The 17,182-nt window shown below is 45.9% G+C and overlaps 1 protein-coding gene across 1 annotated transcript; it reads right to left on the bottom strand.

The window, feature by feature from the left end:
• Nucleotides 1–10,981: 10,981 nt before the first annotated feature.
• Nucleotides 10,982–16,934, bottom strand: PENK (proenkephalin). The gene is made up of 4 exons (XM_062189575.1): nt 16,895–16,934; nt 16,749–16,806; nt 16,204–16,344; nt 10,982–11,946 (listed from the first exon to the last, which is right to left on the bottom strand). Exons 3-4 carry the CDS (start codon nt 16,339–16,341, stop codon nt 11,281–11,283), a joined length of 804 nt encoding a protein of 267 aa, XP_062045559.1. The 5' UTR covers nt 16,342–16,344; nt 16,749–16,806; nt 16,895–16,934; the 3' UTR covers nt 10,982–11,280.
• Between the last annotated feature and the right edge of the window lie 248 nt (nt 16,935–17,182).

The raw sequence follows: 17,182 nt of genomic DNA, 5'->3' as shown, positions 1-17,182 counted from the left end.
TTTGACAGGCAGAGTGGATAGTGAGAGAGAGAGACAGAGAGAAAGGTCTTCCTTTTTGCGTTGGTTCACCCTCCAATGGCCACTGCGGCCGGCGCATCTCGCTGATCCGAAGCCAGGAGCCAGGCGCTTCTCCTGGTCTCCCATGCGGGTGCAGGGCCCAAGGACTTGGGCCATCCTCCACTGCCTTCCCGGGCCATAGCAGAGAACTGGCCTGGAAGAGGGGCAACCAGGATAGAATCCGGCGCCCTGACCAGGACTAGAACCCGGGGTGCCAGCGCCGCAAGGCGGAGGATTAGCCTGTTAAGCCACAGTGCCGGCCTGATAAAGGCTCTTAATATTTGCATTATTCACAGTTTTCATTTTACATGCTTTTAATGCTAGTTTAGGAGGATATAGGATGTTAGCTTGAATCACTAGCCACTCTCTACATCCTTCCCTTCCTCTATTGCCTTTTCTTTTTTTTTTTTTTTTAAAAAAAATTTACTTATTTGAAATGCACAGTGACAGAGGAGAGCAAGCGGAGGAAGAGAAAGAAAGATCTTACAACTGTTGGTTCGTTTTCCATATACCCACAACAGCTGTGACTGGGCCAGGCCAAAACTAGGAACCAAGAACAGCATCTGGGTCCCCCACATGGGAGGCAGGGACTCAGATACTTAGGCCATCATCCACTACCATTCCAAGTTCATTAGCAGGAAGCTGGATCAGAAGCAGAGTAGTTAGGACTGGAACCAACACTCCAATGTGGTATGGCTTACCCCACCCTGTTGGGGACCACTGCATGGCTTGAATTCTGCTGAAGGCATGTGTGGCTGGATTGCAAAGGTGATCAGTCGATGGACTTCAATGGAAAAACAGTTGAAATGATGCCAAAAGCAGCTAAGGAAATGCTATAGGCTACGATAAACACCGAGTGAGATGTTTGTCCCTGTTAATAATTAGTCTCCCTCAAGGTTCCTCCACATTGTGATTGCTTTCTTAATTCTAATTCCTAAGCAAATATCTTTCATGTAAACACTGAAATTCCCCTATTGTTCCCTATTTATCTATGCTTTATTTATTTTTTAAATATTCATTTATTTATTTGAAAGGCAGAGTTACAGAGAGGCAGAGAGGGAGAAAGAGAGACAGAGAGAGGTCTTATATCCTCTGGATCATTCCCCAGATGGTCGCAATAGCCAGAGCTGCGCTGATCCAAAGCCAGGAGCCAGGAGCTTCTTACGGATCTCCCACACAGGTGCAGGGGTCCAAGGAGTTGGGCCATCTTCCTCTGCTTTCCCAGGCCATAGCAAAGAGCTGGATCAGAAGTAGAGCAGCCGAGTCTCAAACAGGCACCCATATGGGATATAGGGACTGCAGGTGGTGGCTGTACCCACTATGCCGCTGAGCCAGCCCCAAGGGTCTTCATTTTGGTTTGGATTAATTCCTCATCATGAACTTCTTACTAATGACTGCAAACTTTAACTGTGTGCAGTCTAGAATTTCTCCTGCTTAATTAGCTCACCCCTCACCTTGACCGTGTACTTCATAGATTGCTGACATATTTTAATTTCATGATTTCTCACTCTTCTGGGTGGTCTTTATATCTGTATCTTCTTAAAGATGTTATTTTAAACTTTCATTTCAGGTTGTTTTCAAATCTTCATTTCATCACAAATGAAGTCATTGCTGCATTCTCTTTGTTAATATAGTTTTCCGTATGTACTATAGAATTTCATAGTGTTACATCAAGCAGGGATATTTGTTTTTCTTCTCTTTCCTCATTCTGATCTTTCTTTTGTTTCAGAAACAGATGTTATATTGGAAATTTGGGGCCACTTTCCCATAATGATGCCAACAATATTGCAAATCCAAAGGCTATGCTGGTGTGTGACTTCACTCAGGTCCTGCTTCCTTGACTGCATCTTCTTCCTCCAAGCACCCCAAGCATCTAGCAGTACAGGAGCCTCTGTCAGTAGATGGGGAGAGATCTACCCCCATTTGAGGTCACTGGCAGTGGGTCGGGCAGTTTTCCTTTCTCCTTGGCTCCAGGTGCCATGAAGAAGTGATGGAGCTACTTCCACCAGACTCTTGACCCAGAGCCCAGGAGCTTAACGTTTCAGCTCCTACCCAGTGTGGTGCTTAGCTGCAGATAGGTTCATTACTTATTACATAATTATGTCTTTTAAATTAAAGTGCTTTACATATTGTTTACATTTTGCATGTTATTAGTTTGAATGTGAACACAGACTCATGATGATATTTACTGAATGCCTAAGGCAAGCAAAAGAGATACGGTTCCCACTTTCCTAGGGTGGTCTACTTGTTAAGGCATAAATTAATTGCACCAATTAACAAATAGTTATAAAATGAAATAAGTGCTGGGATGGTAAAAAAAAAAAACACCAAGCAAAAAAGAATTTTCTATGAAAGCTATATTAAAGAAACCTAGCCAGACAGGGGAACCTAAGCAAGAAGGCATGTGGAAGTAGGCCTTTGGCCGTCATGAATAAGAGAGTAAATCAGTAACTAGCTTTATAGTGTAATTGATTTGTCGTGCTTCACTGATGTGAAGTGAAATGTTTCATTTTAGTGACTTTTAAATTTTGATCGGGGACCAGTGTTGTGATGCAGTGGGTGAAGTTCCAACATGATGCTCTCTTCCCACATAGAAGTGCTGGGTCCAGTTCTAGCTGCTACACTTCTGATTTTGCTTCCTCCTAATGCACCTGGGAAGGCAACAGAAGATGACCCAAATACTTTGGTGTCTGCAACCCACATGGGAACTTGGATGGAGTTCCTGGCTTCCTGACATCAGCTTAGCTATTGTGGTCATTTGGGAAATGAACCAGCAGATGGAAGATCCTCTCTCTCTCTCTCTTTCTCTGCCTTTCAGATAAATAAGTCTTAGAAAAAGGAAAGAAAAGAAACTGATGGATGCTGGAAGTACAAAAATAAAAGCTGCCTTTCTGGTGGTGACAGTCTCCCTATCAGAACATACCTAAATGTACATAAAAATATGAATAGATGCGATCAAATTCTGTGAGATTCCCCCCTTGCTGGAATATCTGCAAAGACCCTGGACAGTATGTAGTCAATCACACAAAATTCAGTTTTTGTCTCATCTGAAGACATTCAGGTACAGTAGATGCTGAACCTGACGAATCTTCATCTGCTGCCGTTTCAGGGATATTGTAGGCTACAGTTTCAAGAAGCGTTATTATATCAGGCTCTATCTGCCTCCTGCTCCTCTTGTAGCTTGGTGTTGTTTGACAAAATGTTCTATGCCTACCATTTGCTACAGCAGCCATGACTAGACCATGCTACAGTTTGGGGAGATGGCTGGACAATAATTTCAGGCATGGGTTAGTGGCTGCCAGCTTATTTTGTGAGACTATTTATGCACAAACGAGTTGCCATGGGATTCCAACTCTCAAAAGTTTCTACCTTTTTTGTGCTTTATCAGACAAAGGATGATTTAACATTAAAGTTGTCTCCATCAGGAGACATTTAGGCTTGTTTTGTATTTGGAGTAACTCCCAAGCGGAACCCAATTATGTGATTCCTGGAGTTTTAGAAAAGTAAAATTGCAAAGCTTTTCCAAGAGGCTTCAAGCTTGAGACAACACATGTACACAGTGAAGAAAAGCTTGAGGTACACAAAGATGAATAGCTTCAGTTTCCTAGTTACAGAACCCAGTAATAAGTACAGAAGAAGGGATTATTTGGTACATTATATTAAAAGGTCCCTATGCATCAGTGAAAGACAACCAAAAGATAAAGAAGGAATTTAAAACAGAATGTTCAGCTCAGACTCTCTAATACAACAAGACTTAACACAAAATGAACATAAGATATTATTTTACCCAATATCAGGGCAAAATTAAGTGGTTAAAATTATTCAACACTGGCAAGAGGGTGGAGGTGTAGGGGTTGAGGGAAGATGGAGCCTTAATGCTGCTTGGTCTTGAAATGTTTCCTTGAAAATACTCAGTTTTGATTACCAAAACCTGTGAGTTCTCCCTGAAACTGTCTGTTTCCCTCACTTTGCTGAAGAAGATCCTGGGAGGACCAAGTGCCACTAATCCCAGGGAGTGTGCAGGGAGACTTGGCATGCGACAGCTGGCCAAGTGGGTGAGTGCTGCTCAGTGCCAGTGCTCGCCCTAGATGGTCTGAATTTAAGAGGTGATGGGGGACCAGCACTGTGGTGTAACAGGTAAAGCCTCTGCCTACAGTGCTGGCATCCCATATGGGCACCGGTTCAAGTCCCGGCTGCTCCACTTCCCATCCAGCTCTGTTGTGGCCCGAGAAAGCAGTAGAAGATGGCCCAAGTGCTTGGGCCCCTGCACCTGCATGGGAGACCTGGAGGAAGCTCCTGGCTCCTGGCTTTGGAATGGCACAGCTCTGGCCATTGCTGCCAATTGGGGAGTGAACCAGTGGGTGGAAGACTTTTCTCTTCCTCTCCTTCTCTCTCTGTGTATCTCTGACTTTCAAGTAAATAAATAAATCTTAAAAAAAAAAAAAAAAAAGAGAGAGAGAGAGAGAGCTGATGGAAGGGGCAGCACAAAGCAACCCAGCATCTTGCAAGGCAGTGAAGGATGAGTCAGCAATGTTGCAGAGCCAGTCTGCAGTCAGGCTTCCAGATAAGTTTGTGTAGATTGTAAGGAGATAAAATATGGCTCTTGAGGGAATTCTTAATTAAAAATGGATGTATTTCATGAAGATAAGGCAAGTTACTGTTAAGTAGAAAATAGTTCAGAAGTGCACCCTGAAAAATACATTTGAAAAGCAGAAGAGTAACTAAGGATATTCAAATGGTCAATAAGCATTCAAAATGATGCTTGGTTTCATGAGTAATTGCGGAAATGTAAATCAAAACAGAATACCAATTGGTACTCTGTATGAATCCAGATTTCTCTCTTTTAGATAGGGCCCTCACTCTCCTATGCATTTCTCACTGAATAAAAAGCTTAAAACTTAACAAAACAAAACAAAACAGAATACCAAAACTACGAAAAGACCAACCACATGAAATATCTGTGAAACATACATATATGGGTGAGAGTCTAAATTAGTACAAATTCTTTTTTAAAAAAAGATTTATTTATTTGAAAGAGTTATAGAGAGAGGGAGAAGGAGAGAGAAAGGTCTTCCATTTATTGGTTCACTGCCCAAATGAAGCAGCAGAGCCAAGCCAAAGCCAGGAGTCTCCCATGTGGATGACAGGGGTCTAAACACTTGGGCCATCTTCTGTTGCTTTTCCCAGGTGCATCAGCAGGAAGCTGGATCAGAAGTAGAGCAGCTGGGACATGAACAAGCACCCATAAGGGATGCTATTATCGCAGGTGGTGGCTTTACCTGCCATGCCAAGATGCCAGCCCCTCTATAAGCTTTCGAAGCACCCTTGTATTTGCAGCAGCCAAAACATAGAAAATAATCCAAACAGTGAAATGGAACTTACAGTATTTTCATACAATGGGAATATAATATGGCAATAAGATAATAAACCACATATAGGAGCAATAATACGGATAAGCCTTGCAAATAAATGTAGAGCCAAATAGATGGTAGAAAATTATGTTTCCATTTATGTAAAATTTCAAAATAGGTAAATGGATCTATGGCTTTTTGTGTCACAAGAGTGATTACGGGGAGGTAAAGGGAGAGAAGAGCTAGTTACAGGGGAGAAGAGCATGTATGGGAGTTTTGAGGTCCTGATACTACCCTACATCTCCACTTGGTGGTTCATGAGTCTGTTTGCTTTGCAGCAATCCAATGAGATCCACACTCAGGATGTGTTGAACTCTTGTGCATGCGTTGTACTTAATAAAGGAAAGCTAGGAGGCAAAGGGTATGCTCACAACATGTCTGAATATGAAGATGTTATTGCCAGGCTCCCTCTAAGGATGAGATGTTTGCACTGCCTCCCTGAAGAGACACTGCGCTCCTGGCCAATAATATAATTGCATGCTTTGTTTTGTTTGTTTGTTTTCATTCTTAAGGCAATGGGTTGTAAGTTCTGATTTTTGGTGTAGAAATGGCTAAAGAAAATTTATTCATGGCATTTTGTTATAAAACACTGAAAATTGTACATAATTTTTTTTTCAGGAGAGCACAGATGTCTTGATAGATGCAAAATAATGACAGGTGTGTAACGCAGGCCTCCCTCAGGATGATGAGGAGAGGGGAAACGGGGAACTTGCTCTGCGTGGCAGACAGCGAAGCTTCAACATGTCAGCATTTGGTGTCACCCACCTGCTCTCAGCCTCGAGTCATTTTCTGTCACCTTGAGAGTAGAACGCTAAGCCCTAACCATGGCCTGCATGAGACCTCACAAGTCTCCCTGCTCTCATTTCAGGGCACTGCACTCACTCTTCCCTACATCTAAAAAGTTCTTCCATCAGATAATCATGCAGTGGGCCGCATACCTCGATTGAATGGACGGATTTATGGGAACATGCTTCTGTGCATTTCAATAAAAAACGACCAAACAAGCTCCCATAATTATAAGTATTCAAAGATTTACACTCCTTCTCTATCTTCTCCTAAGAATCAATCTTTGTAATTTAAAGCTTGAATTCTGGGGCTGGCCCAGGGCTGCGGAGGGTTAAAGCCACGGCGTACAGTGCCAATATCCCAAATGAGGGCCGGTTCTAGTCCAGCTCCCTGCTAACGCTCCTGGGAAGGCAAAAGAAAATGGCCTAGGTACTTGTGCCCCTGCATTCATGTGAGAGACCCAGAAGAACCTTCTGGCTCCTGGCTGCAGCCTGGTCCAGCCTTGGCTGTTGCAGCTATTTGCACAGTGAACCAATAGATGGAAAATCCCTCTATCTCCGTCTCTCCCTCTCCCTTTCTCTGGAATTTCACCTTTCAAATAAATAAATAAAATTTTTTAAAAAAAATCTTGCATTTTGGCCGGCGCCATGGCTTAACAGGCTAATCCTCCGCCTTGCGGCGCCGGCACACCGGGTTTTAGTCCCAGTTGGGGCGTCGGATTCTATCCCGGTTGCCCCTCTTCCAGGCCAGCTCTCTGCTATGGCCCGGGAAGGCAGTGGAGGATGGCCCAAGTGCTTGGGCCCTGCACCCGCATGGGAGACCAGGAGAAGCGCCTGGCTCCTGGCTTCGGATCAGCGCGATGCGCCGGCCGCAGCGGCCATTGGAGGGTGAACCAACGGCAAAAAGGAAGACCTTTCTCTCTGTGTCTCTCTCTCTCACTATCCACTCTGCCTGTCAAAAAAAAAAAAAAATCTTGCATTCTACATGCCTTTTATTTAATTTTGGGGTATGTGAAGGGCAAAGGAAAACATACACACACATCCCACACACACACACACACAGAGAGAGAGGGAGAGAACGATATCTTCCATTTGCTGGTTCACTCACCAAATGCCCACAACAGTGGGGGGGTAGGGGGGCTGGGTCAGGGTATAGCAAAGGCCCAGGAACTCAGTCCAGATCTCTCATATGAGTGGCAAAGATCCAATCAGTTGAGCCTTTACCTGTTGCCTCCCATGGTGGGCAGCAGCAAAACTTGGGAGCAGAGCTGGGATTTGAACCCAGGTACTCTCAGATGTTTTTTTCAAGCATGTCTTCACTATTGTGGAAAATACCCACTCCCTTGGATCACTTAAAAAAAAGATTGATTTATTTATTTAAGCCAGTGTTACAGAGAGGCAAAGGGAGAGGAGAGGAGAGGAGAGGAGAGGAGAGAGAGAGAGAATCTTCTATCCACTGGTACACTCCCCAGATGGCTGCAATGGCTAGGACTGAGCTAGGTGCAGAGCTCAGGATCCAGCCAGAGGAAGCTGAGGGATTGAGAAATGGCAGCAGCTAAGCCCATCAATGCTATGTGCAGGCTCTGACTTAGTAAGGACTTGGTGCACCTTCGCATGCTTGCTTCTTAAACAACCCAAGGAAATGCACAAGAGGACAGGCAGGCAGGGAGCCTTTCAGTTTCAGTCTTCAATAGCTGGGATTTCACTCCTGCAGCCTGGTCCCTGGCTCACAAGGATTAACTTCAGCAGGAGCCTGACTTGGGACTGGGGCTTGGAGGGGGGACTAGGGAGGCCCTAGGAGGAAGGAACAAGGCAGGACCCAAGCATCAGGCAGACATATGGATGGAGCAGCAGCGCCCTCTGCAGGGAGCGTGGAGCTTCCATTTTCTCAGTCAACAGGGGTTTTCCCCAGGTCCCCAGTGGCTTAGGCTCCACCCTGCCCTCAGTCCCATACCTCAGTGGGTCCCAACCCTAGTCTTTCTGTTTATAAAACTCAGAACTTTTGTGCTGAGCACACTTGCGGCACCGCAGTCAGAGCCTATGGGCGTTTACAATAGCATCCCTGGTCACCTTAGGCAAATGCATCTCAGAATTTAAATAAAATTCTTGAAAGCATGACAGTTATGAAGAGTCAATGACACAAGCTTTCATTTTTTACTATTTGTTGAACACTTCATTTAATGGAATATTAAGCCTCTGACCATGATGTAAATTAAAGGTGTCATTTCTAAAAATAATAAACAAAATATTACATTCAACAAAAAACCAAGCTTTCAATAATGGATTTTCAGATTGAAGGCAGGCAGCGCGAAGATGTTTGGGGCCAGAAGCAGTCCCACACGGCACCAAGTCACCCTTCGTGGACAGCCGCCCATTCTGTCAGGGACCTTCTGGGTTCCGGCACCCGTGTGGCTCAGCGTGAAGAGAAGACAGTGCATCCCACTGCCCTTTCCTCTGCTCATTTCCCAGCCTCCACTGCTCCTTCCTCTCCTGGACAGTTATGAGGCTTCTTCTGGGTCCCTGATTCTGCTCTGGGTGTGAGGGGCTATGGAACTGCAGGAGGACATGACGCTGTCCCTCCCCAGGCACAAAGGGGCTCTTGGCACAGGTGACAGGTGGTAAAACAGGGTGGAGACGACTGTCAACCATTCCCAGTGTCTACAGGGCTACCTCAAAGTGGGAAAGAAACAGCTCCTACACAAACAACAGTGTTTGATCTGAAAAAATACTGTCTGATGGTGAACTTGGTTTATTTCCTAAAACATATTGTGGCATGCATATTTACCCACTTATATATAAGGATAATTACATTACTAGATTCAAGAAGGATCAAGGACAATTACCCCTACCAGCTCAAGGCTGGAGGCTGGGTTCCTGGGTCCCAGGTTTGTTCCAGGGGAGAAAATTAAATGACTTTTATTCGCAAGCATCTAGGCACCCCCACCAGACTTCTCACATCTGACTTGAAGATAGGTTTTGTTTGACTCACAATGGAACAAACTGCCAATGTTAAAAAATAAATAAACATTTGGAATATTATCTTAAAAAAAGCTAGGTGGTTTTTGGAAAAGTCTGATGACCGGAGGCTGGCCTTTCCTAAGGAAACAATTGGTTAAGGCTGAAGGGAGACTTCATGACCCCATGTGTCATGGGTCCACCACTCCTTATTTCTCCTGGCATGGATTTCCTAGGGCCAGTTGCTGTTCATCACCTTCTTCCCCAGCTGCTTCACTTCCACTGCTTGCATTAGGATCAGATGGTAGATGGGGTGGGTTGGGTGTGGGTGCTCTGTGAGGGCAGGGACCCGTCACCACTAGCCCTCATCAGAAGGGTCCTCTAACATAGCCTGGCTGTGCAGATGTCCTGGGACCCCTGGAGGGCTGGACTTCGAGGAATGGACAATTGAAAACACTGCGGCTGTCTGGCAGAATGGAACACACGGGCCTGGACAACGAGGATCCCATGGGCAACCTGCTGGCTGCAGACCAGAGACTCATCCTCTACTTCACTGATTTGCTAAAGTTTTATTTTTGAAGAGGAAAACATTGGTGGGGATCCTGGGAAAATGACTTAGTGGATAGGATTTGAGCTGCATGTAATTTCAATTACAAAAATCAAGAAATGTTACATGTCCTATATCTGTGTGTTTCCCAAATGCTTTTTTTTTTTTTTTTTTTTTTTTGGACTGGCAGAGTTAGACAGTGAGAGAGAGAGAGAGACAGAGAGAAAGGTCTTCTTTTTCCATTGGTTCATCCCCCAAATGGCTGCTACGGCCGGCGCCTTGCGCTGATCCAAAGCCAGGAGCCAGGCACTTCCTCCTGGTCTCCCATGCAGGTGCAGGGCCCAAGCACCTGGGCCATCCTCCACTGCCTTCATGGGCCACAGCAGAGAGCTGGACTGGAAGAGGAGCAACCGGGACAGAATCCAGTGCCCTAACTGGGACTAGAACCTGGGTGCCTGCGCCACAGGTGGAGGGTTAGCCAAATGAGCCGCGACGAGTAGTCATGAGTGCCTGTGTTTGGGGAATTTGTTTTATAAAACATTCACAATATCTTTTGCGATTCTTTGGTGACCAAATTCATTCATTCATTCACTCCATCCATTCATTCATTCATATATCCATGTGTCAGATGTTGGCAAATCCATCATAGACATGTTGGAAGGGTGTACAATGTGTTCAGCACCAAGTTCTTTTAGTTGTTGTTGGGGACCTGGCTGGAAGATAGGAGATTGGAGTAGAAACAATGTTGACTGGGAATGAAAAGTTTGGGTTTTAAGATCCTATGTCCATCCTTCAATTGCTGGCAACCTTGGGGCAACTACACCTTCTTCATGTGTAAAATAAGGCTGAATGATCTTAATTTTAAAAAAGTCTAATTCTGAAATACTTTGCTAAAGAAGAGAGATATCTGTCACTGATGTAAACACAGGTTTCCTTACTATATGGGCACGGCTAGTGCCCTTAATAGGTTTTGGTTTTTCTTCACGCATCTGATTTCCAGAAACTGTTGCAATGTGTTTACTTATCTAAGATTTCACATCTGAGGAATGAAATAAAAATGTTTTTGCAGCCTCAGCTGGCACAGAGGGCAGCCAGTGTGGTTACTGGGTTCTGTCAAAAGCTGCATGTTCCACAGGACCCCAAGTCTAGGATTTGCTGTGGAATGGCGGGTGAGGGCCTCGCAGAAGAAGAGACTGACTCGAACATCATGCAGGTGCGGGCATGGGTTTATTATGTCTATATACAAGTAAGCATTTGCCGAGGTTCTGTCGAAAACAAGGGCCACAGGAACAAAGTACTTTAGCATGAAAACGAGAGAACTGCCATAGAACAAACAATGAGCTTGGAGACGCTGAAAAGAACACGGAACCTGAATCCACGGCTTTCAGGCTGCAGAGGTAGCCAGACCACCAAGGCGACCACAGGGTGCAAGCCACACGTGACACAACACCATCCACGAGGCGGTTTCCCACTGCGGGACAGAGGGAGGAGGCTGGGGGTCGGGGGTCACTGATGGGGGAGGGTATTAAAATCGCATAAATCCTCCGTATCGCTTTTCCATCTCAGGGACCTCTTTGGAGTAACCGTCGCCTTCTTCGTCGGAGGGCAGGGCCTCGGCAAAGCGCTTGAGAAAGCCACCGTAGCGCTTCTGGTAGTCCATCCACCACTCTGGGCGGCCCACCCTGCGCATGAAGCCGCCGTAGCGCTTCTGCAGCTCTCTGGCTTCGTCTTCCAGCTGGGGGCTTCTCTTGACGCCTCGCATGAAGCCCCCGTACCTCTTGCTCACCTCTTCCTCCCGCTCGCTGCCCTCCTGCTGGTGGCCACCTTCGCGGTTGTCCCCTGTGGCCAGCAGCTCTCTCAGGAGGTCCGAGGAATTGGCCAGGGTCTCCTCCTCATCCGCACCCTTCTTCATGAAGCCCCCGTACCTCTTGCCGAAGGTCTCGCCGGCGTTGGCCTCGTCTTCCGGCTCCCCGGGATAAAGCTCATCCGTTTTCTTCATGAAGCCTCCATACCTTTTCATGAAGCCGCCGTACTTTTTGGCCAGCCAGTGGCCGTCGTCTGGCCGGCCGCCTTCGCGAAGCGAGCTGGCGGTGTCCTGAGGAAGCTCGGGCTTGGTGGCCTGCAGGAGATCCTTGCAGGTTTCCCAGATTCTCAGAGAGGGCAGCTGCCCTTCACACTCCAGTGTGCAAGCCTGGGGAGGCAAGGGGATTGATCGCATGAGAAAGAAGGGGTTGCTCTGGGTTCTTTTCAGCAAATGCCTGTGGGTTCCATTGCTTTGAAGAAGAAACTCCCGGGGGGTGGGGGGGAGCTCATCTCCATGGTCTCAAGGCAGCTTTCCCTCACTGGGAAATAAAAGGAAGGGGAGGGGTAAGGAGATCATGACAATCAGAAAGAGGATGCTGAGGGGCCAGGGGATGAACTGAATCAAACCGGAAATCTGTCTTTGGATTTTAAACCAACAGTGTACACCGTGCCATTTTAGATTGGACTAGCTGTTTTCACAATCTGATGTCACCGGATAATTCCCCACTGCTGATGTCATGGCGCAGGGGAGTTTTCTAACTGAAAGGCAGAACTCTCTGTTCAGTTAGGAACACTTCCTCAAAATTCCTTCTATCTTCTTGTCTTTTCGGTAGAATTGATATTACTAACATGATTCATTTGAGTTCTTGTGTTAATATTGACCTAGACTACTATCCAATATTCCTGCCAACCCTTTCAGCCATCACAGAAAAATAATACTTTCAAAACAAGTTTAAAAAGAGAGACACTCTGGAGATTCAAATCTTATGAATTATTTGGATTGTGATTCATTGATTTTTCATGAAAGTAAAGTTGTTTTTGTGTTTTCCCCCTATCTCCTTGGGTGATTCAAATAGATTTTTATCATTTTGAGCCACATATCTTTAATCATGAGACATGGAATTATACATATATAAATATACACATTATTCATATCTATTTTCTTATCATTTAGCCACAGGCATACAGAAAAAGTGCTTTCCAATGAAAATCCTGTTATTTGATAGAATTGCGATGATTAGTTACACAACTGTTTCCTTTTGAGTATCCCATAATTATACTCAAACTACTAAAAGAATTAGGCTATCTGCTCCAATGATCCTATTAATGTTTTATTCTATTCAATGATATCATGGGTATAATAAAGAAGTACTAAGATTATATGAACATTTATAAAGTCTATGTGCTATTTCTTGGCATTTCAGGAGTTTTTGGAATATACTTAAAAAACTCGGCTGAAGATCCTTGAGTTAGGAAGAAAACTCAGGCCCTTTATTGGTATTTAAAAATATATAGGTATATTCTTTGATATTAAATACATGCATAGCTTCACAATGAAAGACAGAATTTTATTCATGCAACAAAATACCTAGAGTACATATTTAGCCAGCTCTTAATGATTATTTAAGCTTTGTGTCTAACCAAATCAAAGGCATAAGTTTGTAAAAATATAATCTAATTAAAATGATCCTGTTGCATTCCTGATATCTGAATAAGGAATCAAACATCATTAAAAGCTCAAGATGTTCAAGGGACAAAAATATTTCTATTCTAAAATGATATTTAAATAATCTTGTTGCTAAAAACTTCATGGACAATATTTTTCATACTACCACCAAAATACTTCTAATTGTGTATGATTTAGGATCTCTTCAAAAACAACTAGTGACAAAAAATCAGAATCACACACTTGCACTAAATCAGGGATGTTAATTTATAGCTCCTATAGCCATTTATGTGTCTTCTCTGTGTATTTATTGCACCATGAGTTCCATGGTCAAAATCATAATAGATGGAAAATTCTATTTGGATACAAGTCATGTTATGCCTACTCATCTTTGCAACCATTACAGTACCAAGCACAGGTGTCTTTCCGGTGGTAGAAGCCCAATAAATACTTGTTACATGGATTTTCACAGTGATCTTTTTCCTAGGCAACCTCATTTCTCATGTGTGTTGCATCCATGCTAAAATTCCAGAAGTGCCATAATTCTAGCAACACAGTCTTTAACTAAACATCTTGTCATGGAGAAAATAACAACACTAGTTGTTAGCACCAACACAAAACACATCAGTTATCTAGCATTCAAAAAGCCTTCCTAGGAGACTGTTTCATTTTATTGAGGGTGGCTTATTGTTTACATCCTTTCAAGTTGCTTATACTACATCTGCCATCGTCTGTATTGAAATTAATCATAAAAAGTCACGACAATAAAACATAAAAAGCAGTGAGGTAAACTTTGCAAAGAGCCATTCTCTCTGCATTTTCCCATCACCTGCCCCCACCATCCCTTTAAATGATGAAGGGAGGGAGAGAGGAGGGAGAAAAGTCAGAATTTTCAGTCACCCCTAGGGAAGAGTTAGCTGCTACCCAGTGAATTCTGCTCAAATTCCCCAACAATAGAAAAGGAAAATTAGTAGCATTTTGGGAACTTGGTGAAGCAAGCAGATTGAACCCCATTAAATATGTTAAATATGTACTCTAGGTATTTTGTTGCATGAATAAAATTCTGTCTTTCATTGTGAAGCTATGCATGTATTTAATATCAAAGAATATACCTATATATTTTTAAATACCAATAAAGGGCCTGAGTTTTCTTCCTAACTCAAGGGTCTTCAGCCAAGTTTTTTAAGTATATTCCAAAAACTCCTGAAATGCCAAGAAATAGCACATAGACTTTATAAATGTTCATATAATCTTAGTACTTCTTTATTATACCCATGATATCGTTGAATAGAATAAAACATTAATAGGATCATTGGAGCAGATAGCCTAATTCTTTTAGTAGTTTGAGTATAATTATGGGATACTCAAAAGGAAACAGTTGTGTAACTAATGGGAATGAGCATTGCTAAATATCAGTCATATCAATTCACTGAATCTGATATTACTTTGAGGTCAGATTGTGTGATTTGAATACAAATTGTACTAGAGCTCACCTAACCTTTATGTAGATGTCAGTGGGCATTAGGGTAGGGGGTTGAGCCACAGGCTTGGCTAGGAGAGCAAAGCTCAAGCTAGTGTCACTGTGCAGAGGCAATTATGGTGCCAAACATGGGGTCTCCTGTGCACTATGTTAGCAGTTTCTTTCTGTGTCTAAAATTCTTTCCTCCTAGCAGCTGTCCTTATGCTTGCAGCACTTGCTCAGTTTTTAGACATGGTTTAAGAGCTCGTGACTACAGAAGAAAGAAAAATATGGCTAGAGGAGATTGCTTGCTTCTAAGATGGAACGTTTCTCTGATGGTTCAAATACACAATCCTATCCTGTGCCTTCTCTGTAAGGCCAAGTTAACACATGAAATGAAACACATCTGGTAACTCACAGATTCAGATGAGCAAACATTTAACCTGCACTAGAGACCGTGGAATCTGGAGTCCTCTCCTTCATTGTCTTCTCCACACAGCATAAAATGTCTTTGAAGGCTCAAGTGAAGCTGCAGTCAGCTTGATTAATTTGCACACTCCTCTCTACCGAGCTTTAAAGTCATCACAGAATTTCAACAGCAGTGCAAAGAAATCATTAGGGGAGCAAGTTAAAACGAAGCTGCCCAGGTCTCCAATTCTGATTCAGTGGGACGCCAGAGACGACTGCAGAGTCCTGGACTCTGCTTAGCATCAGAAACCCTTTGTCCTCATGTGGCACCCCTAAGCCCCTGGCAGTATACTTTATCTTTGGACTACTGCCACCCCTTTGGACACTGGCCATCTCTGCCTGTCCTTGTCGCATCCCGATTAAACTGCGGTTTTTGTCTTATCATAAAAGTGCAGTCGAGACGGACACAAGTTGCATCCCTGCGTCACTTGCTTCTAGAACAATTACTGACCTCCTTTGTCTCCTATCAGCTGATTTTTTCCTTCCTCTCCCCGATCCCCTCTCCTGCCTTTTGCCCTCTCTCCTGCACAGGTGAGGCAAGGGCATGAGGGACCTGAGGTTGAGAGAGCCAGACCAAAGCAATCCCCAGAAAGGCGACGAAATGTCGCTAACAAAAAACTTATATTGTTTGCGAGAAGGGATGGGAGGTTGGTTGCGCGTTAGGGGCCCCTGACCTGGAAGTGTTGGGGGTCGCGGTGAAAGCGTTTCTGGGGAGAACCCGAGTCTATCCCATCTGCGTAAGAGAGCACATTTCCAGGCTCCCGAATCTCCCAGAATTGAAACTTGCTTCGTGTGCAGCCACTGCCGCCTTGAGCGGTTCATAGATAGTCGCTATCTAGTTCTTCTGGAACTTCGGTTCCAGAAGCTGACAGCCAGGGAGAGACCCGGGTCAGCGTTCCGGAGCAGCGGGGACACCTGGGCCACCAGGGGTTCTCACCAGGGGTTCTTGCACGACCTCGAGTAAGCGCGAGACGCGGCGCGCAGCGGGCCCGGGGCTGTCCGCTGACTGTCGCGGCCGCTGGCTCGCTCGCTCCCGACGCGTTAACACTCACCAGGAAGTTGATGTCCCCGGGGCGCACCAAGCGGTAGCTGCACGTCGCGCAGTCCTGGCTGCATTCCGCCCGCACGGTCGCCAGGAGCCCGGGGCCGAGCGCCAGCAGCCAAGTGCAAAGCCTCAGGAACCGCGCCATGGACTGCGAGAGAGAGGGACACGCGCGCTCCGAGCCTGTCCGGCCGCAGAACGGGTCCCTCGGAAGGAACCCTCGCCACGGACAGTCCCAGCTGGGAGACGTCGTCGAGCGAGAACCCGCAGGGACGCCCCTTCCGGGGCCTTCGCCCACCCAGCCGACCTTTTAGGGAGAGCTGGGGATGGCTCACATCACCTCCCAAGTCCCGGGGTGGTGTGGTTGCCCCCGGGCGCCCGGGGCCGGATTCTGGAGAGAACGCACGAGAGGGCTAGGGAGGGCGAAACTGGGCCCGGGTCACACAAAGGAACCGGGAGAAAGTTGGGGAGCTCGTGCCATGAAAGGCGGAGGAAAGCAGAGCAGGTGGGCACCCGCAAACCCGCGCCATGACGGAGAGCATCGGGCTAACTCACGCTGACCGCTCTTCGGATGGAGCAGGCGGTTTGGAAAAACCGGGTCCCAGACACGACTCTGGAAGGAAGAGAGAAGAAGGCAAGTGTGAGGAGGGCGGGCGTCGAGGGGAATTGGGCCGGGGCGCGCCGTCCGGCGCGGGTCTCACCGTCGCGGTTCTCAGCGTCACCGCGGGGCCGCGGGCCGGGCTGCGGGGCTCTGAGCGCCTGCCTCGCCGTCCCGGGGCCAGCGGAGGCTGGAGCCACTTTATAATTAGCCCCAAACCGAAGGAGGCGCGCGAGCCCCAATCGCCGGCGGGCTGCAGCTGACGCAGGCGCTACGCCAGCCCCGCGCCGACGCCCGGGCGGGAGGGGTCGGGCCCGCGTCGCCACGCGCCGCTCCCCGCGCGGGCTGGCGGTGCGGCGGGGGCTCTGGGAGTGCTCATCTTCCCTCCCGG

This window comes from Lepus europaeus, chromosome 4, assembly GCF_033115175.1.
Source record: "Lepus europaeus isolate LE1 chromosome 4, mLepTim1.pri, whole genome shotgun sequence".
In the NCBI taxonomy this organism is placed as follows: Eukaryota; Metazoa; Chordata; class Mammalia; order Lagomorpha; family Leporidae; genus Lepus; species Lepus europaeus.
The sequence above is the reverse complement of the archived record's forward strand: the minus strand, read 5'-3'. Positions and strand labels throughout refer to the sequence as shown.